General features: G+C 57.1%; 2 protein-coding genes across 7 annotated transcripts in view; both read right to left on the bottom strand.

Annotated features, from left to right (window-relative positions):
• The window catches only part of MED19 (mediator complex subunit 19), a 30,312-nt gene extending 13,147 nt beyond the window's left edge, over positions 1–17,165 (bottom strand). Inside the window, exons 1-4 of one of the 3 annotated variants that reach the window (XM_032943979.2) lie at positions 16,836–17,165; positions 12,998–13,120; positions 8,658–8,791; positions 138–240 (exon numbers count right to left, since the gene is read on the bottom strand). In XM_032943979.2, the coding sequence (XP_032799870.1) occupies positions 138–240; positions 8,658–8,791; positions 12,998–13,120; positions 16,836–17,028 (553 nt within the window). In that variant the 5' untranslated portion in view covers positions 17,029–17,165. The remainder of the gene's footprint in view (positions 1–137; positions 241–8,657; positions 8,792–12,997; positions 13,121–16,835) is intronic. The other 2 variants (XM_032943980.2, XM_032943981.2) reach the window with 2 other exon arrangements.
• Positions 17,166–18,774: 1,609 nt separating this feature from the next.
• Positions 18,775–23,433, bottom strand: part of HIRA (histone cell cycle regulator) — a 114,775-nt gene continuing 110,116 nt past the window's right edge. For all 4 annotated transcript variants that reach the window (XM_076057743.1, XM_076057741.1, XM_076057745.1 and 1 more), the window contains one exon: positions 18,775–21,928. The gene's annotated coding sequence lies outside the window, so the exon portion shown is untranslated. The remainder of the gene's footprint in view (positions 21,929–23,433) is intronic.

Here is a 23,433-nt window from a genome sequence, read left to right as displayed (position 1 = left end):
TTGTGAGTGTTGTTGTGGTTGTTGTGGTTGTTGTGGTTGTTGTTAGTGTTGTTGTTGTGGTTGTTGTGGTTGTTGTTAGTGTTGTTGGTGTTGTTGTGGTGGTTGTTGTGGTGATTGTGGTTGTTGTTGTGTCTCACCCTTGCCGTCGTGACTCATGGTGTCCGGCCTGCGGTGTTTCTGCTTCTGTTTGTGCTTCTTGCGAAGAGGCATCTGGTGCAGCAGCCGGTACTGATCCGGTAGCTACACAACAACAACAACCACGTCAACAACAACCACGTCAACAACAACCACGTCAACAACAACCACGTCAACAACAACCACGTCAACAACAACCACGTCAACAACAACCACGTCAACAACAACCACGTCAACAACAACCACGTCAACAACAACCACGTCAACAACAACCACGTCAACAACAACCACGTCAACAACAACCACGTCAACAACAACCACGTCAACAACAACCACGTCAACAACAACCACGTCAACAACAACCACGTCAACAACAACCACGTCAACAACAACCACGTCAACAACAACCACGTCAACAACAACCACGTCAACAACAACAACAACAGCTGCTGCACCACCACAAGCACGTCAACAGCTACACCACCACCACCACTACAACAACAAAGCCATCACCCCCGTGTCTCCCCGTGTCTCTCCCCCCGTGTCTCTCCCCCCGTGTCTCTCTCCCCGTGTCTCTCTCCCCGTGTCTCTCTCCCCGTGTCTCTCTCTCTCCGTGTCTCTCCCCCCGTGTCTCTCCCCCCGTGTCCCTCTCCCCGTGTCCCTCCCCCCGTGTCCCTCTCCCCGTGTCCCTCTCCCCGTGTCTCTCTCCCCGTGTCTCTCTCCCCGTGTCTCTCTCCCCGTGTCTCTCTCCCCGTGTCTCTCCCCGTGTCTCTCCATGTGTCTCTCCCTATGTGTCTCTCCCTATGTGTCTCTCCCTGTGTCTCCCCGTGTCTCTCCCCGTGTGTCTCCCCGTGTCTCTCCGTGTCTCCCCGTGTCTCTCCCCGTGTCTCCCCCCGTGTCTCCCCGTGTCTCTCCCCGTGTCTCCCCCCGTGTGTCTCCCCGTGTTTTCTCCCCGTGTGTCTCCCCGTGTCTCTCCCCGTGTCTCTCCCCGTGTCTCTCTGCGTCTCCCCGTGTGTCTCCCCGTGTCTCTCCCCGTGTCTCTCCCCGTGTCTCCCCGTGTGTCTCCCCGTGTCTCCCCGTGTGTCTCCTCGTGTCTCTTTCCCCGTGTCTCTCTCCCCGTGTCTCTCTCCCCGTGTCTCCCCGTGTGTCTCCCCGTGTCTCTCCCCGTGTGTCTCCCCGTGTCTCTCCCTGTGTGTCTCCCCGTGTCTCCCTGTCTCTCTCCCCGTGTGTCTCCCCGTGTCTCTCTCCCCGTGTGTCTCCCCGTGTGTCTCCCCGTGTCTCTCTCCCCGTGTCTACCCGTGTCTACCCGTGTCTCCCCGTGTCTCCCCGTGTCTCTCCCCGTGTCTCTCTCCCCGTGTGTCTCCCCGTGTCTCCCCGTGTGTCTCCCTGTCTCTCTCCCCGTGTGTCTCTCCCCGTGTCTCCCCGTGTCTCCCCGTGTCTCCCTGTCTCTCCCCGTGTCTCCCTGTCTCTCTCCCCGTACCGGCCCAGCATGGAGCCTGAATCCCGTCATGAGGGCACTGGGAAGACAGTGCAGCTCCTTCCTGTCTCTCTCCCCGTGTGTCTCACCGTGTGTCTCTCCCCGTGTCTCTCCGTGTCTCTCTCCCCGTGTCTCCCCGTGTCTCCCCGTGTGTCTCTCCGTGTCTCTCCCCGTTGTGTCTCCCCGTACCGGCCCAGCATGGAGCCTGAATCCCGTCATCAGGGCACTGGGGAGACAGTGCAGCTCCTTGCCGTGTCTCTCCCCGTGTGTCTCCCCGTGTCTCCCCGTGTCTCCCTGTGTGTCTCCCCGTGTGTCTCCCCGTGTCTCTCTCCCCGTGTCTCTCTCCCCGTGTCTCTCTCCCCGTGTCTCCCCGTGTCTCCCCGTGTCTCTCCCCGTGTGTCTCCCCGTGTCTCCCCGTGTCTCCCTGTGTGTCTCCCCGTGTGTCTCCCCGTGTCTCTCTCCCCGTGTCTCTCTCCCCGTGTCTCTCTCCCCGTGTCTCCCCGTGTCTCCCCGTGTCTCTCTCCCCGTGTCTCTCTCCGTACCGGCCCAGCGTGGAGCCTGAATCCCGTCATGAGGGCACTGGGGAGACAGTGCAGCTCCTTCCTGTGTGTCTCTCCGTGTCTCCCCGTGTCTCCCTGTCTCTCCCCGTGTCTCCCTGTCTCTCTCCCCGTACCGGCCCAGCGTGGAGCCTGAATCCCGTCATGAGGGCACTGGGGAGACAGTGCAGCTCCTTCCTGTGTGTCTCCCCGTGTCTCTCTCCCCGTGTCTCCCTGTGTGTCTCCCCGTGTCTCTCTCCCCGTGTCTCCCCGTGTCTCTCTCCGTACCGGCCCAGCGTGGAGCCTGAATCCCGTCATGAGGGCACTGGGGAGACAGTGCAGCTCCTTGCCGTGTGTCTCCCCGTGTCTCTCTCCCCGTGTCTCCCTGTGTGTCTCCCCGTGTCTCTCTCCCCGTGTCTCCCCGTGTCTCTCTCCGTACCGGCCCAGCGTGGAGCCTGAATCCCGTCATGAGGGCACTGGGGAGACAGTGCAGCTCCTTGCCGTGTGTCTCCCCGTGTCTCTCTCCCCGTGTCTCCCTGTGTGTCTCCCCGTGTCTCTCTCCCCGTGTCTCCCCGTGTCTCTCTCCGTACCGGCCCAGCGTGGAGCCTGAATCCCGTCATGAGGGCACTGGGGAGACAGTGCAGCTCCTTGCCGTGTGTCTCCCCGTGTCTCTCTCCCCGTGTCTCCCTGTGTGTCTCCCCGTGTCTCTCTCCCCGTGTCTCCCTGTGTGTCTCCCCGTGTCTCTCTCCCCGTGTCTCCCCGTGTCTCTCTCCGTACCGGCCCAGCGTGGAGCCTGAATCCCGTCATGAGGGCACTGGGGAGACAGTGCAGCTCCTTCCTGAGTGTCTCTCCGTGTCTCTCTCCCTGTGTGTCTCCCCGTGTCTCCCTGTCTCTCGCCATGTCTCCCTGTCTCTCTCCCCGTGTGTCTCCCTGTCTCTCTCTCCCCGTGTGTCTCCCCGTGTCTCCCCGTGTCTCCCTGTCTCTCCCCGTGTCTCCCTGTCTCTCTCCCCGTACCGGCCCAGCGTGGAGCCTGAATCCCGTCATGAGGGCACTGGGGAGACAGTGCAGCTCCTTGCCGTGTGTCTCCCCGTGTCTCTCTCCCCGTGTCTCCCTGTGTGTCTCCCCGTGTCTCTCTCCCCGTGTCTCCCCGTGTCTCTCTCCGTACCGGCCCAGCGTGGAGCCTGAATCCCGTCATGAGGGCACTGGGGAGACAGTGCAGCTCCTTGCCGTGTGTCTCCCCGTGTCTCTCTCCCCGTGTCTCCCTGTGTGTCTCCCCGTGTCTCTCTCCCCGTGTCTCCCTGTGTGTCTCCCCGTGTCTCTCTCCCCGTGTCTCCCCGTGTCTCTCTCCGTACCGGCCCAGCGTGGAGCCTGAATCCCGTCATGAGGGCACTGGGGAGACAGTGCAGCTCCTTCCTGTGTGTCTCCCCGTGTCTCCCCGTGTCTCCCTGTCTCTCCCCGTGTGTCTCCCTGTCTCTCTCTCCCCGTGTGTCTCCCCGTGTCTCCCCGTGTCTCCCTGTCTCTCCCCGTGTCTCCCTGTCTCTCTCCCCGTACCGGCCCAGCGTGGAGCCTGAATCCCGTCATGAGGGCACTGGGGAGACAGTGCAGCTCCTTGCCGTGTGTCTCCCCGTGTCTCTCTCCCCGTGTCTCTCTCCCCGTGTCTCCCCGTGTCTCCCCGTGTCTCCCCGTGTCTCTCTCCCTGTCTCTCTCCCCGTACCGGCCCAGCGTGGAGCCTGAATCCCGTCATGAGGGCACTGGGGAGACAGTGCAGCTCCTTGCCGTGTGTCTCCCCGTGTCTCTCTCCCCGTGTCTCTCTCCCCGTGTCTCCCCGTGTCTCCCCGTGTCTCCCCGTGTCTCTCTCCCTGTCTCTCTCCCCGTACCGGCCCAGCGTGGAGCCTGAATCCCGTCATGAGGGCACTGGGGAGACAGTGCAGCTCCTTCCTGTCTCTCTCCCCTTGTGTCTCTCCCCGTGTCTCTCCGTGTCTCTCTCCCCGTGTGTCTCCCCGTGTCTCTCTCCCCGTGTCTCTCTCCCCGTGTCTCTCTCCCCGTGTCTCTCTCCCCGTGTCTCTCCCCGTGTGTCTCTCCCCGTACCGGCCCAGCGTGGAGCCTGAATCCCGTCATGAGGGCACTGGGGAGACAGTGCAGCTCCTTCCTGAGTGTCTCTCCGTGTCTCTCTCCCTGTGTGTCTCCCCGTGTCTCCCTGTCTCTCCCCATGTCTCCCTGTCTCTCTCCCCGTGTGTCTCCCTGTCTCTCTCTCCCCGTGTGTCTCCCCGTGTCTCTCCCCGTACCGGCCCAGCGTGGAGCCTGAATCCCGTCATGAGGGCACTGGGGAGACAGTGCAGCTCCTTGCCGTGTGTCTCCCCGTGTCTCTCTCCCCGTGTCTCCCCGTGTCTCTCTCCGTACCGGCCCAGCGTGGAGCCTGAATCCCGTCATGAGGGCACTGGGGAGACAGTGCAGCTCCTTGCCGTGTGTCTCCCCGTGTCTCTCTCCCCGTGTCTCCCTGTGTGTCTCCCCGTGTCTCTCTCCCCGTGTCTCCCTGTGTGTCTCCCCGTGTGTCTCCCCGTGTCTCTCCCCGTGTGTCTCCCCATACCGGCCCAGCGTGGAGCCTGAATCCCGTCATGAGGGCACTGGGGAGACAGTGCAGCTCCTTCCTGAGTGTCTCCCCGTGTGTCTCACCGTGTGTCTCTCCCCGTGTCTCTCCGTGTCTCTCTCCCCGTGTCTCCCCGTGTCTCCCCGTGTGTCTCCCCGTGTCTCTCCCCGTGTCTCTCTCCCCGTGTCTCTCCCCGTACCGGCCCAGCGTGGAGCCTGAATCCCGTCATGAGGGCACTGGGGAGACAGTGCAGCTCCTTCCTGTGTGTCTCCCCGTGTCTCTCCCCGTGTCTCTCTCCCCGTGTCTCTCCCCGTACCGGCCCAGCGTGGAGCCTGAATCCCGTCATGAGGGCACTGGGGAGACAGTGCAGCTCCTTCCTGTGTGTCTCCCCGTGTCTCCCCATGTCTCCCTGTCTCTCCCCGTGTGTCTCCCTGTCTCTCTCCCCGTGTCTCTCTCCCCGTGTCTCCCCATGTCTCCCTGTCTCTCCCCGTGTGTCTCCCTGTCTCTCTCCCCGTACCGGCCCAGCGTGGAGCCTGAATCCCGTCATGAGGGCACTGGGGAGACAGTGCAGCTCCTTCCTGTCTCTCTCCCCGTGTGTCTCACCGTGTGTCTCTCCCCGTGTCTCTCCGTGTCTCTCTCCCCGTGTCTCCCCGTGTCTCCCCGTGTCTCTCCCCGTGTGTCTCCCCGTGTCTCTCCCCGTGTCTCTCCCCGTGTGTCTCTCCCCGTACCGGCCCAGCGTGGAGCCTGAATCCCGTCATGAGGGCACTGGGGAGACAGTGCAGCTCCTTGCCGTGTGTCTCCCCGTGTCTCTCCCCGTGTCTCCCTGTCTCTCCCCGTGTCTCTCCCCGTGTGTCTCTCCCCGTACCGGCCCAGCGTGGAGCCTGAATCCCGTCATGAGGGCACTGGGGAGACAGTGCAGCTCCTTCCTGTGTGTCTCCCCGTGTCTCCCCGTGTGTCTCCCCGTGTCTCTCCCCGTGTCTCTCTCCCCGTGTCTCTCCCCGTACCGGCCCAGCGTGGAGCCTGAATCCCGTCATGAGGGCACTGGGGAGACAGTGCAGCTCCTTCCTGTGTGTCTCCCCGTGTCTCCCCATGTCTCCCTGTCTCTCCCCGTGTGTCTCCCTGTCTCTCTCCCCGTGTCTCTCTCCCCGTGTCTCCCCATGTCTCCCTGTCTCTCCCCGTGTGTCTCCCTGTCTCTCTCCCCGTACCGGCCCAGCGTGGAGCCTGAATCCCGTCATGAGGGCACTGGGGAGACAGTGCAGCTCCTTCCTGTCTCTCTCCCCGTGTGTCTCACCGTGTGTCTCTCCCCGTGTCTCTCCGTGTCTCTCTCCCCGTGTCTCCCCGTGTCTCCCCGTGTCTCTCCCCGTGTGTCTCCCCGTGTCTCTCCCCGTGTCTCTCCCCGTGTGTCTCTCCCCGTACCGGCCCAGCGTGGAGCCTGAATCCCGTCATGAGGGCACTGGGGAGACAGTGCAGCTCCTTCCTGTGTGTCTCTCCGTGTCTCCCCGTGTCTCCCTGTCTCTCCCCGTGTCTCTCCCCGTGTGTCTCTCCCCGTACCGGCCCAGCGTGGAGCCTGAATCCCGTCATGAGGGCACTGGGGAGACAGTGCAGCTCCTTCCTGTGTGTCTCTCCGTGTCTCCCCGTGTCTCCCTGTCTCTCCCCGTGTCTCCCTGTCTCTCTCCCCGTACCGGCCCAGCGTGGAGCCTGAATCCCGTCATGAGGGCACTGGGGAGACAGTGCAGCTCCTTCCTGAGTGTCTCTCCGTGTCTCCCCGTGTCTCCCCGTGTCTCTCTCCCCGTGTGTCTCCCTGTCTCTCTCTCCCCGTGTGTCTCCCCGTGTCTCCCCGTGTCTCCCTGTCTCTCCCCGTGTCTCCCTGTCTCTCTCCCCGTGTCTCTCTCCCCGTACCGGCCCAGCGTGGAGCCTGAATCCCGTCATGAGGGCACTGGGGAGACAGTGCAGCTCCTTCCTGTCTCTCTCCCCGTGTCTCCCCGTTGTGTCTCCCCGTACCGGCCCAGCGTGGAGCCTGAATCCCGTCATGAGGGCACTGGGGAGACAGTGCAGCTCCTTGCCGTGTGTCTCCCCGTGTCTCTCTCCCCGTGTCTCCCCGTGTCTCTCCCCGTGTGTCTCCCCGTGTGTCTCTCCCCGTGTCTCCCTGTCTCTCTCCCCGTACCGGCCCAGCGTGGAGCCTGAATCCCGTCATGAGGGCACTGGGGAGACAGTGCAGCTCCTTGCCGTGTGTCTCCCCGTGTCTCCCCGTGTCTCCCTGTCTCTCCCCGTGTCTCCCTGTCTCTCTCCCCGTACCGGCCCAGCGTGGAGCCTGAATCCCGTCATGAGGGCACTGGGGAGACAGTGCAGCTCCTTCCTGTGTGTCTCTCCGTGTCTCCCCGTGTCTCCCTGTCTCTCCCCGTGTGTCTCCCTGTCTCTCTCTCCCCGTGTGTCTCCCCGTGTCTCCCCGTGTCTCCCTGTCTCTCTCCCCGTACCGGCCCAGCGTGGAGCCTGAATCCCGTCATGAGGGCACTGGGGAGACAGTGCAGCTCCTTCCTGTGTGTCTCTCCGTGTCTCCCCGTGTCTCCCTGTCTCTCCCCGTGTCTCCCTGTCTCTCTCCCCGTACCGGCCCAGCGTGGAGCCTGAATCCCGTCATGAGGGCACTGGGGAGACAGTGCAGCTCCTTCCTGTCTCTCTCCCCGTGTCTCTCCCCGTGTGTCTCCCCGTGTCTCCCCGTTGTGTCTCCCCGTACCGGCCCAGCGTGGAGCCTGAATCCCGTCATGAGGGCACTGGGGAGACAGTGCAGCTCCTTGCCGTGTGTCTCCCCGTGTCTCTCTCCCCGTGTCTCCCCGTGTCTCTCCCCGTGTGTCTCCCCGTGTGTCTCTCCCCGTGTCTCCCTGTCTCTCTCCCCGTACCGGCCCAGCGTGGAGCCTGAATCCCGTCATGAGGGCACTGGGGAGACAGTGCAGCTCCTTGCCGTGTGTCTCCCCGTGTCTCCCCGTGTCTCCCTGTCTCTCCCCGTGTCTCCCTGTCTCTCTCCCCGTACCGGCCCAGCGTGGAGCCTGAATCCCGTCATGAGGGCACTGGGGAGACAGTGCAGCTCCTTCCTGTGTGTCTCTCCGTGTCTCCCCGTGTCTCCCTGTCTCTCCCCGTGTGTCTCCCTGTCTCTCTCTCCCCGTGTGTCTCCCCGTGTCTCCCCGTGTCTCCCTGTCTCTCTCCCCGTACCGGCCCAGCGTGGAGCCTGAATCCCGTCATGAGGGCACTGGGGAGACAGTGCAGCTCCTTCCTGTGTGTCTCTCCGTGTCTCCCCGTGTCTCCCTGTCTCTCCCCGTGTCTCCCTGTCTCTCTCTCCCCGTGTGTCTCTCCGTGTCTCCCCGTGTCTCCCTGTCTCTCCCCGTGTGTCTCTCCCCGTACCGGCCCAGCGTGGAGCCTGAATCCCGTCATGAGGGCACTGGGGAGACAGTGCAGCTCCTTGCCGTGTGTCTCCCCGTGTCTCTCTCCCCGTGTGTCTCCCCGTGTCTCCCCGTGTCTCTCTCCCCGTGTCTCTCCCCGTGTGTCTCTCCCCGTACCGGCCCAGCGTGGAGCCTGAATCCCGTCATGAGGGCACTGGGGAGACAGTGCAGCTCCTTCCTGTGTGTCTCTCCGTGTCTCTCCATGTCTCCCTGTCTCTCTCCCCGTGTGTCTCCCTGTCTCTCTCTCCCCGTGTGTCTCCCCGTGTCTCCCCGTGTCTCTCTCCCCGTGTGTCTCTCCCCGTACCGGCCCAGCGTGGAGCCTGAATCCCGTCATGAGGGCACTGGGGAGACAGTGCAGCTCCTTCCTGTGTGTCTCTCCGTGTCTCTCCATGTCTCCCTGTCTCTCTCCCCGTGTGTCTCCCTGTCTCTCTCTCCCCGTGTGTCTCCCCGTGTCTCCCCGTGTCTCTCTCCCCGTGTGTCTCTCCCCGTACCGGCCCAGCGTGGAGCCTGAATCCCGTCATGAGGGCACTGGGGAGACAGTGCAGCTCCTTGCCACACAGCGGAGGCTTCTCCATCACCGCTCGTAGACTCGAGCCGTCTTGCAGCGCTGGAGTGTCAATCATTCCTGGGGTGGGGCGACAGGAGACACGGGGAGAGACACGGGGAGACACGGGGAGAGAGACGCGGGGAGAGAGACACGGGAAGAGAGAGACGGGGAGAGAGATACACGGGGAGAGAGACACGGGGAGAGAGATACACGGGGGGAGAGAGACAGGGAGAGAGATACACAGAGAGAGAGAGACACAGAGAGAGAGACACAGAGAGAGAGAGACACAGAGAGAGAGAGACACGGGGAGAGACGCAGGGAGAGAGACGCAGGGAGAGACACGGGGAGAGAGAGACACGGGGAGAGACGGAGAGAGAGACACGGGGAGAGAGAGACACGGGGAGAGAGAGACGGGGAGAGAGATACACGGGGAGAGAGACACGGGGAGAGAGATACACGGGGGGAGAGAGACAGGGAGAGAGATACACAGAGAGAGAGAGACACAGAGAGAGAGACACAGAGAGAGAGAGACACAGAGAGAGAGAGACACGGGGAGAGACGCAGGGAGAGAGACGCAGGGAGAGACACGGGGAGAGAGAGACACGGGGAGAGACGGAGAGAGAGACACGGGGAGAGAGAGACACGGGGAGAGAGAGACACGGGGAGAGAGAGACACGGGGAGAGACACGGGGAGAGACACGGGGAGAGAGACACGGGGAGAGAGACACGGGGAGAGAGACGCGGGGAGAGAGACGCGGGGAGAGAGACGCGGGGAGAGAGACGCGGGGAGAGAGACGCAGGGAGAGAGACGCGGGGAGAGAGACACGAGGAGAGACACGGGGAGAGAGACACGGGGAGTGACACGGGAAGAGAGACACGGGGAGAGACACGGGGAGAGAGACGCGGGGAGAGAGACACGGGGAGAGAGACAGGGGGAGAAAGACACGGGGAGAAAGACACGGGGAGAGAGACACGGGGAGAGACACATGGAGAGAGAGACACGGGGAGAGAGAGACACGGGGAGAGAGAGACACGGGGAGAAAGACACGGGGAGAGAGACACGGGGAGAGAGACACGGGGAGAGAGACACGGGGAGAGAGACACGGGGAGAGAGACACGGGGAGAGAGACACGGGGAGAGAGACACGGGGAGACACGTGGGGGACAGGGGAAGGCATAGAGACAGGACACACACACACGGACAATGCAACACCGAGACAAACAGAGACACAGAGGCAGACGCAGACACAAGGGGACATCACGGCAATGCAGACAAACTAGCACCGTCACCTCTCCCTCGTGTCTCCCTCTCTCTGTGTGTCCCCGTGTCTCTATCTGTGTCTCTCCCCGTGTCTGTATGTGTGTCTGTATGTGTGTCTGTATGTTGGTCGACTCAGCCTCAAATGAGTACCTGGTGCGGTGTGCAAACATCGCCACTGGGGAGACAAAGGCGGTCGGGCGTGGTGCTGGCCACCCACCCCCTCGTGTACCGTTCCGGCCTTCATAGGTGCTCGCTAACAGCACTTGCCCCTACAGTCTGTTAAGGCTATACGGGGGATCTTTGTCTGTATGTGTGTGTTTGTGTGTATGTGTGTGTGCCTGCGTCTGTGTCTGTATGTGTGTCTGTATGTGTGTCTGTATGTGTATCTGTGTATGTGTGTCTGTGTATGTGTGTCTGTGTCTGTGTGTGTGTCTGTCTGTGTCTCTCCCCGTATCTGTGTCTCTCCCCGTGTCTGTGTCTCTCCCCGTGTCTCTATCTGTGTCTCTGTCTCCCAGTGTCTCTATCTGTGTCTCTGTCTCCCAGTGTCTCTATCTGTGTCTCTGTCTCCCAGTGTCTCTATCTGTGTCTCTGTCTCCCCGTGTCTCTATCTGTGTCTCTGTCTCCCAGTGTCTCTATCTGTGTCTCTGTCTCCCCGTGTCTCTATCTGTGTCTCTGTCTCCCAGTGTCTCTATCTGTGTCTCTGTCTCCCCGTGTCTCTATCTGTGTCTCTGTCTCCCAGTGTCTCTATCTGTGTCTCTGTCTCCCCGTGTCTCTATCTGTGTCTCTGTCTCCCAGTGTCTCTATCTGTGTCTCTGTCTCCCCGTGTCTCTATCTGTGTCTCTGTCTCCCCGTGTCTCTATCTGTGTCTCTGTCTCCCAGTGTCTCTATCTGTGTCTCTGTCTCCCAGTGTCTCTATCTGTGTCTCTGTCTCCCCGTGTCTCTATCTGTGTCTCTGTCTCCCAGTGTCTCTATCTGTGTCTCTGTCTCCCCGTGTCTCTATCTGTGTCTCTGTCTCCCCGTGTCTCTATCTGTGTCTCTGTCTCCCCGTGTCTCTATCTGTGTCTCTGTCTCCCAGTGTCTCTATCTGTGTCTCTGTCTCCCCGTGTCTCTATCTGTGTCTCTGTCTCCCCGTGTCTCTATCTGTGTCTCTGTCTCCCAGTGTCTCTATCTGTGTCTCTGTCTCCCAGTGTCTCTATCTGTGTCTCTGTCTCCCCGTGTCTCTATCTGTGTCTCTGTCTCCCAGTGTCTCTATCTGTGTCTCTGTCTCCCCGTGTCTCTATCTGTGTCTCTGTCTCCCCGTGTCTCTATCTGTGTCTCTGTCTCCCCGTGTCTCTATCTGTGTCTCTGTCTCCCCGTGTCTCTATCTGTGTCTCTGTCTCCCCGTGTCTCTATCTGTGTCTCTGTCTCCCAGTGTCTCTATCTGTGTCTCTGTCTCCCAGTGTCTCTATCTGTGTCTCTGTCTCCCCGTGTCTCTATCTGTGTCTCTGTCTCCCCGTGTCTCTATCTGTGTCTCTGTCTCCCCGTGTCTCTATCTGTGTCTCTGTCTCCCAGTGTCTCTATCTGTGTCTCTGTCTCCCCGTGTCTCTATCTGTGTCTCTGTCTCCCAGTGTCTCTATCTGTGTCTCTCCCCGTGTCTCTATCTGTGTCTCTGTCTCCCAGTGTCTCCATCTGTGTCTCTGTCTCCCAGTGTCTCTATCTGTGTCTCTGTCTCCCCGTGTCTCTATCTGTGTCTCTGTCTCCCAGTGTCTCTATCTGTGTCTCTGTCTCCCAGTGTCTCTATCTGTGTCTGTGTCTCTCCCCGTGTCTCTATCTGTGTCTCTGTCTCCCAGTGTCTCCATCTGTGTCTCTGTCTCCCAGTGTCTCTATCTGTGTCTCTGTCTCCCCGTGTCTCTATCTGTGTCTCTGTCTCCCCGTGTCTCTATCTGTGTCTCTGTCTCCCCGTGTCTCTATCTGTGTCTCTGTCTCCCAGTGTCTCTATCTGTGTCTCTGTCTCCCAGTGTCTCTATCTGTGTCTCTGTCTCCCCGTGTCTCTATCTGTGTCTCTGTCTCCCCGTGTCTCTATCTGTGTCTCTGTCTCCCCGTGTCTCTATCTGTGTCTCTGTCTCCCAGTGTCTCTATCTGTGTCTCTGTCTCCCCGTGTCTCTATCTGTGTCTCTGTCTCCCAGTGTCTCTATCTGTGTCTCTCCCCGTGTCTCTATCTGTGTCTCTGTCTCCCAGTGTCTCCATCTGTGTCTCTGTCTCCCAGTGTCTCTATCTGTGTCTCTGTCTCCCCGTGTCTCTATCTGTGTCTCTGTCTCCCAGTGTCTCTATCTGTGTCTCTGTCTCCCAGTGTCTCTATCTGTGTCTGTGTCTCTCCCCGTGTCTCTATCTGTGTCTCTGTCTCCCAGTGTCTCCATCTGTGTCTCTGTCTCCCAGTGTCTCTATCTGTGTCTCTGTCTCCCCGTGTCTCTATCTGTGTCTCTGTCTCCCAGTGTCTCTATCTGTTTCTCTGTCTCCCCGTGTCTCTATCTGTGTCTCTGTCTCCCCGTGTCTCTATCTGTGTCTCTGTCTCCCAGTGTCTCTATCTGTGTCTGTGTCTCTCCCCGTGTCTCTATCTGTGTCTCTGTCTCCCAGTGTCTCTGTCTCCCCGTGTCTCTATCTGTGTCTCTGTCTCCCCGTGTCTCTATCTGTGTCTGTGTCTCTCCCAGTGTCTCTATCTGTGTCTGTGTCTCCCCGTGTCTCTATCTGTGTCTGTGTCTCTCCCCGTGTCTCTATCTGTGTCTCTGTCTCCCCGTGTCTCTATCTGTGTCTCTGTCTCCCCGTGTCTCTATCTGTGTCTCTGTCTCCCCGTGTCTCTATCTGTGTCTCTGTCTCCCAGTGTCTCTATCTGTGTCTCTGTCTCCCCGTGTCTCTATCTGTGTCTCTGTCTCCCCGTGTCTCTATCTGTGTCTCTGTCTCCCAGTGTCTGCCCACCCCATGCCCCCCCCCTGCCCCCCCATGCCCCCCCCCGTGCCCCCCCCCCCTGCCCCCCCCCCGTGCCCCCACCAGGCAGGTCAGGCAGGAAGTTGCTCAACTTCTCCTTCACTTTCTTGCCACAGAACTTTGCGAAGGCGGCGTCGAGGTTGTAGTGGCAGAGCAAGTTGCTGCTGCCCGTCAGCTCACTCGCCACTGGGGGGCAGGGGGGGCAGGGGGGGGCACGGGGGGGGGGCACGGGGGCCAGCGGGGGCAGGGGGGGCACGGGGGAGTTACAGAGAGAAGTCGACTCACACAGAGACCCATAGACTCACTCACAGACCCATAGACTCACTCACACAGAGACCCATAGACTCACTCACACAGAGACCCATAGACTCACTCACACAGAGACCCATAGACTCACACGGAGACCCACAGACTCACTCACACAGAGACCCATAGACTCACTCACACAGACCCATAGACTCACTCACACAGAGACCCATAGACTCACACAGAGACCCATAGACTCACACAGAGACCCATAGACTCACTCACACGAGACCCATAGACTCACTCACACAGAGACCCATAGACTCACTCACACAGAGACCCACAGACTCACTCACACAGAGACCCACAGACTCACTCACACAGAGACCCATAGACTCACTCACACAGAGACCCACAGACTCACTCACACAGAGACCCACAGACTCACTCACACAGAGACCCACAGACTCACTCACACAGAGACCCATAGACTCACTCACACAGAGACCCATAGACTCATCACACACAGATACCCATAGACTCACTCACACAGAGACCCATAGACTCACTCACACAGAGACCCACAGACTCACTCACACAGAGACCCACAGACTCACTCACACAGAGACCCATAGACTCACTCACACAGAGACCCACAGACTCACTCACACAGAGACCCACAGACTCACTCACACAGAGACCCATAGACTCACTCACACAGAGACCCATAGACTCACCACACAGAGACCCATAGACTCACTCACACAGAGACCCATAGACTCACTCACACAGAGACACATAGACTCACTCACACAGAGACCCATAGACTCACTCACACAGAGACCCATAGACTCACTCACACAGAGAGCCATAGACTCACTCACACAGAGACACATAGACTCAGCACACACAGATACCCATAGACTCACCACACACAGAGACACATAGACTCACTCACACAGAGACCCATAGACTCACTCACACAGAGACCCATAGACTCACTCACACAGAGACCCATAGACTCACTCACACAGAGACACATAGACTCATCACACACAGATACCCATAGACTCACACAGAGACCCATAGACTCACCACACAGAGACCCATAGACTCACTCAGAGACCCATAGACTCACTCACACAGAGACCCATAGACTCACTCACACAGAGACCCATAGACTCACTCACACAGAGACACATAGACTCATCACACACAGATACCCATAGACCCACACAGAGACCCATAGACTCACCACACAGAGACCCATAAACTCACTCAGAGACCCATAGACTCACTCACACAGAGACCCATAGACTCACACAGAGACCCACAGACTCACTCACACAGAGACCCATAGACTCACCACACAGAGATCCATAGACTCACTCACACAGACAGAGACCCATAGACTCACACAGAGACCCATAGACTCACTCACACAGAGACCCATAGACTCACACAGAGACCCATAGACTCACCACACACAGAGACCCATAGACTCACCACACACAGAGACCCATAGACTCACTCACACAGAGACCCATAGACTCACTCACACAGAGACCCACAGACTCACTCACACAGAGACCCACAGACTCACTCACACAGAGACCCACAGACTCACTCACACAGAGACCCACAGACTCACTCACACAGAGATCCACAGACTCACTCACACAGAGACCCATAGACTCACTCACACAGAGACCCATAGACTCACACAGAGACCCATCGACTCACTCACACAGAGACACATAGACTCACTCACACAGAGACACATAGACTCACACAGAGACCCATAGACTCACTCACAGAGCCCCATAGACTCACTCACACAGAGACCCATAGACTCACTCACACAGAGACCCATAGACTCACACAGAGACCCACAGACTCACTCACACAGAGACCCATAGACTCACTCACACAGAGACCCATAGACTCACTCACAGAGAGATCCATAGACTCACACAGAGACCCATAGACTCACTCATACAGAGACCCATAGACTCACACAGAGACCCATAGACTCACCACACACAGAGACCCATAGACTCACTCACACAGAGACCCATAGACTCACCACACAGAGACCCATAGACTCACTCACACAGAGACCCACAGACTCACTCACACAGAGACCCACAGACTCACTCACACAGAGACCCACAGACTCACTCACACAGAGACCCACAGACTCACTCACACAGAGACCCACAGACTCACTCACACAGAGACCCATAGACTCACTCACACAGAGACCCATAGACTCACACAGACCCATAGACTCACTCACACAAAGACCCATAGACTCACACAGAGACCCATAGACTCACTAACACAGAGACCCATAGACTCACTCACACAGAGACCCATAGACTCACACAGAGACCCATAGACTCACTCACACAGAGACCCATAGACTCACCCACACAGAGACCCATAGACTCACTCACACAGAGACCCATAGACTCACTCACGCACACAGAAACCCATAGACTCACCACCACACTGAGACCTATAGATTCACTCACACAGAGACCCATAGACTCACTCACACAGAGACCCATAGACTCACTCACACAGAGACCCATAGACTCACTCACACAGAGACCCATAGACTCACTCACACAGAGACCCATAGACTCACTCACACAGAGACCCATAGACTCACTCACACAAAGACCCATTGACTCACTCACACAGAGACCCATAGACTCACTCACACAGAGACCCATAGACTCACTCACACAGAGACCCATAGACTCACTCACACAGAGACCCATAGACTCACACACACAGAGACCCATAGACTCACACACACAGAGACCCATAGACTCACACAGAGACCCATAGACTCTCACACACAGAGACCCATAGACTCACACACACAGAGACCCATAGACTCACTCACACAGAGACCCATAGACTCACTCACACAGAGACCCATAGACTCACTCACGCACACAGAAACCCATAGACTCACCACCACACTGAGACCTATAGATTCACTCACACAGAGACCCATAGACTCACTCACACAGAGACCCATAGACTCACTCACACAGAGACCCATAGACTCACTCACACAGAGACCCATAGACTCACTCACACAGAGACCCATAGACTCACTCACACAGAGACCCATAGACTCACTCACACAGAGACCCATAGACTCACTCACACAGAGACCCATAGACTCACTCACACAAAGACCCATTGACTCACTCACACAGAGACCCATAGACTCACTCACACAGAGACCCATAGACTCACTCACACAGAGACCCATAGACTCACTCACACAGAGACCCATAGACTCACACACACAGAGACCCATAGACTCACACACACAGAGACCCATAGACTCACACAGAGACCCATAGACTCACACACACAGAGACCCATAGACTCACACGCACAGAGACCCATAGACTCACTCACACAGAGACCCATAGACTCACTCACACAGAGACCCATAGACTCACACACACAAAGACCCATAGACACACTCACACAGAGACCCATAGACTCACCACACACAGAAACCCATAGACCGCGGGCTTCCCGCACTCCCGACCCACCTTGCCTAGCCGCCCCGCCGTCCTTCCCCTCACGCCCACCCCACGAGCCTAACTAGGCCGCAACCCACCTGGTTCGCGGAGCAGATAGAAGGGCTCGTTAGAGACGCCGCCACTGCCGCCGCCGCCGCCTCCTCCGGCGGCCCCCCCGCCGCAGTCGTCCAGCGCCTTCCCGTAGCCGCCGAGAGGCGCCGAGGAGCCGGGCCCAGGCAGGCCCGGATCGGCTCCAGAGAACGCGGCCATCAGCCGATCAGCCTCCATCATCACGGGGAGTGAGAGGAGGCGATAGATTCTCTACAGTCGGGCGCGTCGATTTGTGCGGCGTCGATTCCTATTGGGTGCGGGAGGTGATGCGTGGGTTTTAGATTCGATTTAATTATTTAAAGGGAGAAGTCGATTCACGCGGTGTCGAGTCTTGCAGTATCGATTCCTAATGGGTTGGTGAGATGCGTGGTGGGGTTTCGATTTATTTCTAGAGATTCGATTTCTGCCGTGTCGATACAGTTGTTAGCGGAACCGATTCCTGCTGTCGATTGTATTGACTTGGTCGAGATGCGTTGGGGGGGGGAGCTTAGCAGGTAAATCGATTCCGCGGTGTCGATTCAAAATAGGAGAATCGTGGAATGGGTCGGGTTGAGCCAAGGAATCGAAACCCGGCGATTGAGTGTCGATCCCTCAGGCGACCGTCACGGGCAAAGGAATCGATTTGCGCAACTAACGCCGGTATCGATTAACGCGGGTCGACTCCGTGGGCGATCCAGCGGTGTCGATTCCAGTTCGCTTGCATTGAGGCCAATGCTGGTGCTGAGACGAAGCTCTGACGCTGATTGGATGTCAAAAATATATAGACATGGTCTCTGTAGTGACTCAGTCACTCACAGTCACTCAGTCAGTCACACAGTCAGTCACACAGTCACTCACCCAGTCACTCACCCAGTCAGTCACACAGTCACTCACCCAGTCACTCACACAGTCACTCACCCAGTCACTCACACAGTCACTCACACAGTCAGTCACACAGTCACTCACACAGTCACCCAGTCACTCACCCAGTCAAAAATATATAGACATGGTCTCTGTAGTGACTCAGTCACTCACAGTCACTCAGTCAGTCACCCAGTCAGTCACACAGTCAGTCACTCATCCAGTCACTCACCCAGTCACTCACACAGTCACTCACCCAGTCATTCACACAGTCAGTCACACAGTCACTCACACAGTCACCCAGTCACTCACCCAGTCAAAAATATATAGACATGGTCTCTGTAGTGACTCAGTCACTCACACAGTCACTCACACAGTCACTCACACAGTCACTCAGTCACCCAGTCAGTCACTCACCCAGTCACTCACACAGTCACTCAGTCACTCACACAGTCACTCACACAGTCAGTCACTCACACAGTCACTCACCCACACAGTCAGTCACTCACACAGTCACTCACCCAGTCAGTCACCCAGTCACTCACACAGTCACTCAGTCAGTCACCCACACAGTCACTCAGTCAGTCACCCACACAGTCACTCACACAGTCAGTCAGTCACCCAGTCACTCACAGTCAGTCACTCACCCAGTCAGTCACAGTCACCCACACACTCACCTACCCAGTCACTCACACAGTCACTCACAGTCACCCAGTCACTCACTCACACAGTCAGTCACACAGTCACTCACACTCACCCAGTCAGTCACACAGTCACTCACACAGGCACTCACCCAGTCACTCACCCAGTCACTCACACAGGCACTCACCCAGTCACTCAGTCTGTCACCCAGTCACTCACCCAAACAGTCACTCACACAGGCACTCACCCAGTCACTCACCCAGTCAGTCAGTCACCCAGTCACTCACACGGTCACTCACCCAGTCACTCACAGTCACTCACCCAGTCAGTCACCCAGTCACTCACCCACCCAGTCACTCACCCACTCAGTCACTCACCCAGTCACTCACCCCACCACCCACACAGGTTTGAACAAGTACATCTGATAAACCACGACTAATGTCATCCATCGTGTAATTATTGATCTTTATTCTTGCAATACGGGGAACGCGAGGCCACTATCATTACTGACAACTACTCACCCAACCACCCAGCCACTCACCCACCCACCCAGCCACTCACCCAGCCACTCAACCACCCACCCAGCCACTCACCCAGCCACTCACCCACCCGCCCAGCCACTCACCCACCCGCCCACTCACCATCTCACCACTCACTCCACATCTCATTCACCCACCCACTCGCTCACCATCTCACTCACCCACCCACTCGCTCACCATCTCACCCACACACTCACCCGCTCACCCACCCACCCACTCCACATCTCACTCATCCACCCACCCACTCACTCGCTCACTCACGCACCATCACTCTCACGCAGCCACTCACCATCACTCACTCACACTCACCGAAACACACACACACTCACCATCTCACTCACACAGCCACACTCTCACACTGTCACTCACCATCTCACTCTCTCTCACACTCACCATTTCACTCACACAGCCACTCACTGACACTCTCACACTCACCATCTCACTCTCTCACACTCACCATCTCACTCACTGACACACTCTCACTGACACTCTCACTGACACTCTCACTCTCTCTCACACTCACCATCTCACTGACACACTCTCACACACTCACCATCTCACTCACACAGCCACTCACTGACACTCTCACTGACACTCACACACTCACACTGTCACTCACCATCTCACTCTCACACTCACTGACACACACTCTCACACTCAATCACACTGTCACTCACCATCTCACTCTCTCTCGCACTCACCATCACTCTCACTGACACACTCACACTGTCACTCACCATCTCACTCTCTCTCACACTCACCATCTCACTCACTGACACACTCACTGACACTCTCACTGACACTCACTTACCATCTCACTCTCTCTCACACTCACCATCTCACTCACTGACACACTCTCACACTCACCATCTCACGCTCTCACACTCACCATCTCACTGACACACTCTCACACACTCACTCACACTGTCACTCACCATCTCACTCTCTCTCACACTCACCATCTCACTCACTGACACACTCTCACACTCACCATCTCACTCACACACCCACTCACTGACACACTCTCACACACACACTCTCACACACACACTCTCACACACACACTCTCACACACTCACTCACACTGTCACTCACCATCTTACTCTCTCTCACACTCACCATCTCACTCACTGACACTCTCACACACACTCACCATCTCACTCACACAGCCTCTCACTAACACACTCTCACTGACACTCTCACACTCTCACTCACCATCTCACTCACTGACACACTCTCACTGACACTCTCACACTCTCACTCACCATCTCACTCACTGACACACTCTCACTCACTCACACTCACCATCACCACACTCACCACCCTCACCACACTCACCACCCTCACCACCATCACCACACTCACCACACTCACCATCTCACTCTCTATCACACTCACCATCTCACTCACACAGCCTCTCACTAACACACTCACACTGACACTCTACCATCTCACTCACTGACACTCACACTCACCATCACCACACTCACCACCCTCACCACACTCACCACCATCACCACACTCACCACACTCACCACCATCACCACACTCACCAAAATCACCACACTCACCACACTCACCACCATCATCACACTCACCAAAATCACCACACTCACCACTCACCACACTCACCACCATCACCACACTCACCATCACCACCATCACCACCCTCACCACACTCACCACCATCACAACCATCACCACAATCACCACACTCACCACCATCACCACAAGCACCACACTCACCACACTCACCACCATCACCACACTCACCACCATCACAACACTCACCATCATCACCACACTCGCCACCATCACCACACTCACCACACTCACCACCATCACCACACTCACCACCATTACCACACTCACCACACTCACCATTATCACAACCATCATCACCACACTCACCATCACCACCATCACCACACTCACCACCATCACCACACTCACCAGACTCACCATCACACTCATCACCACACTCACCACCATCACCACACTCACCACCATCACCACACTCACCACCACCACACTCACCACCATCACCACACTCACCATCACCACACTCACCACCACCACACTCACCACCATCACCACACTCACCATCACCACACTCACCACCACCACACTCACCACCATCACCACACTCACCACCATCACCACACTCACCACCATCACCACACTCACCACCATCACCACACTCACCACCATCACCACCATCACCACACTCACCACCATCACACTCACCACCATCACCACACTCACCATCACCACACTCACCACCACCACACTCACCACCATCACCACACTCACCACCATCACCACACTCACCATCACCACACTCACCACACTCACCACTACAAAGCACCGCCTCCATACGAAAAAAAACAGTCTAAGCTGTGTGTGTGTGTCTGTGTGTGTGTGTCTGTGTGTCAGTGTGTGTCTCTGTGTGTATGTCTATGTGTGCGTGTGTCTCTGTGTGTGTGTCTATGTGTGTGTGCACGCTTGTGTGTCTGTGTGTATGTGTACGCTTGTGTGTCTGTGTGTGTGTATGTGTCTATGTGTGTATGTCTATGTGCGCGTGTGTATGTGTCTATCTGTGTGTGTGTCTATGTGTGTCTATCTGTGTGTGTTTATGTGTGTGCATATGTGTGTGTGTGTGTGTCTATGTGTGTGTGTGTCTATGTGTGTGTGTTTGTGTGTGTGTGTCTATCTGTGTCTGTGTGTGTCTATGTGTGTGTCTACCTGTGTGTGTCTATCTGTGTGTGTCTGTGTCTATGTGTGTGTCTATGTGTGTCTGTGTGTGTGTGTCTATGTGTGTCTGTGTGTGTGTGTCTATGTGTGTGTCTATGTGTGTGTCTGTGTGTGTGCGTGTCTATGTGTGTGTCTATGTGTGTGTGTGTCTATGTGTGTATGTGTGTGTCTATCTCTGTGTGTCTCTCTCATTTCCCGTGGACCGTGTCCATCTGCTCCTGGACTTCCATGAAAAGTCTCTGCAGGTGCAGATTGGAGCCGATGAGAGGCAGTACATCTCTCAGCAGATCACGCTTAGACACCCCCTGTACATAGACACACACACACACATAGACACACACACGCAAACACACATTATAGATACATAGACACACACACAGACACACACACACGCACAAACACAGACACACACACATTATAGATACATAGACAACAACAACAACAATCGCCATTCACCACTAAGTGGCGGTGACGTCACCACGACGCTTGTGCCAGGCCATGTGCACCTTGAGGCCACGTGAAGTGTCGAACGCCCGCTGGCAGGAGGTCACGGGGCAGACCCAGGTGCCACGGGTCGACTGACTGAGATGACTGGCTGATGCACCACCTGTGCCCCCTACTGTGCCAACCCGCTGTGCTTTAGCAACGGAGGGCGACTGCCTCCAAGTGCCCAGTAGCATCCTTCACGAGCCTCCTCCACAGAGGCCGATCTTGACACCGCTGGTACCGGTCATCGGCAAGTCCACTCAGCTCCACGTCCTCCTGTACCACATCACTCCATCTCTTCTCTAGCCCGTGCCGCGCCCGCTTAGCCCCCTCAATCCGGCCGGACAAAAGCTGTTTCGGCATGCGGTGGCTGGGCATGCGGGCTACGTGACCCAGCCAATGCAGCCTTGCCTGCCGGAGGAGCTCACCGATGGGACCTTGCCCAGATCTTTCAAAGATTTGTGAGCTCCTCACAAAATCCAGCCAGGTTAAACCCAGGATGGATCGTAGGCAGGCTAGCCTAAATGTTTCTAACCGGAGAAGATGTTCCATTAGGGGGGTCCACGTTTCGCAAGCGTAGAGAAGGGAGGGAATGACCGTGGCCGAGAAGACCTGAAGCTTAGTGCGGAGCGACAGACCAGGTAGCTTCCACACAGCGTTACGCAACCGATGAAAAGATATTGCCGCTCGACTGATTCGGAGTGAGACCTCTGCTATTAAACACACAGACACACACATAGATACACACACACAGACACAGATGGTGGTGATGGTGGTGGTAGTGATGGTGGTGATGGTGGTGGTAGTGGTGGTAGTGATGCTGGTGATGGTAGTGATGGTGGTAATGGTGATGGCGGTGATGATGATGGTGGTGGTGATGTTGATGGTGGTGATGTTGATGGTGATGGTGGTGATGTTGATGGTGGTGGTGATGGTGGTGATGGTGGTGATGGACGTGATGGTGATGGTGGTGATGGTGGTGATGGTGGTGATGGTGATGTTGACGGTGGTGATGGTGGTGGTAGTTATGGTAGTGATGATAGTAACGGTAGTGATGGTAGTGGTAGTGATGGTAGTGATGGTGATGATGGTGGTGGTGGTGGTAATGGAGGTGATGGTGGTGATGGTGATGATGGTGGTGGTGATGTTGACGGTGGTGATGGTAGTGATGGTAGTAACGGTAGTGATGGTAGTGGTAGTGATGGTGATGATGGTGGTGATGTTGACGGTGGTGGTGATGGTGGTGATGGTGGTGATGGAGGTGATGGTGGTGATTGTGGTGATGGTGATGGTGATGTTGAAGGTAGTGATGGTAGTAACGGTA

The sequence above is a fragment of the Petromyzon marinus genome, chromosome 84 (genome assembly GCF_048934315.1).
Source record: "Petromyzon marinus isolate PM22_M1 ecotype Great Lakes invasive population chromosome 84, UKy_Petmar_22M1.pri1.0, whole genome shotgun sequence".
Classification (NCBI taxonomy): domain Eukaryota; kingdom Metazoa; phylum Chordata; class Hyperoartia; order Petromyzontiformes; family Petromyzontidae; genus Petromyzon; species Petromyzon marinus.
This window is presented reverse-complemented; position numbering and strand designations above follow the sequence as displayed.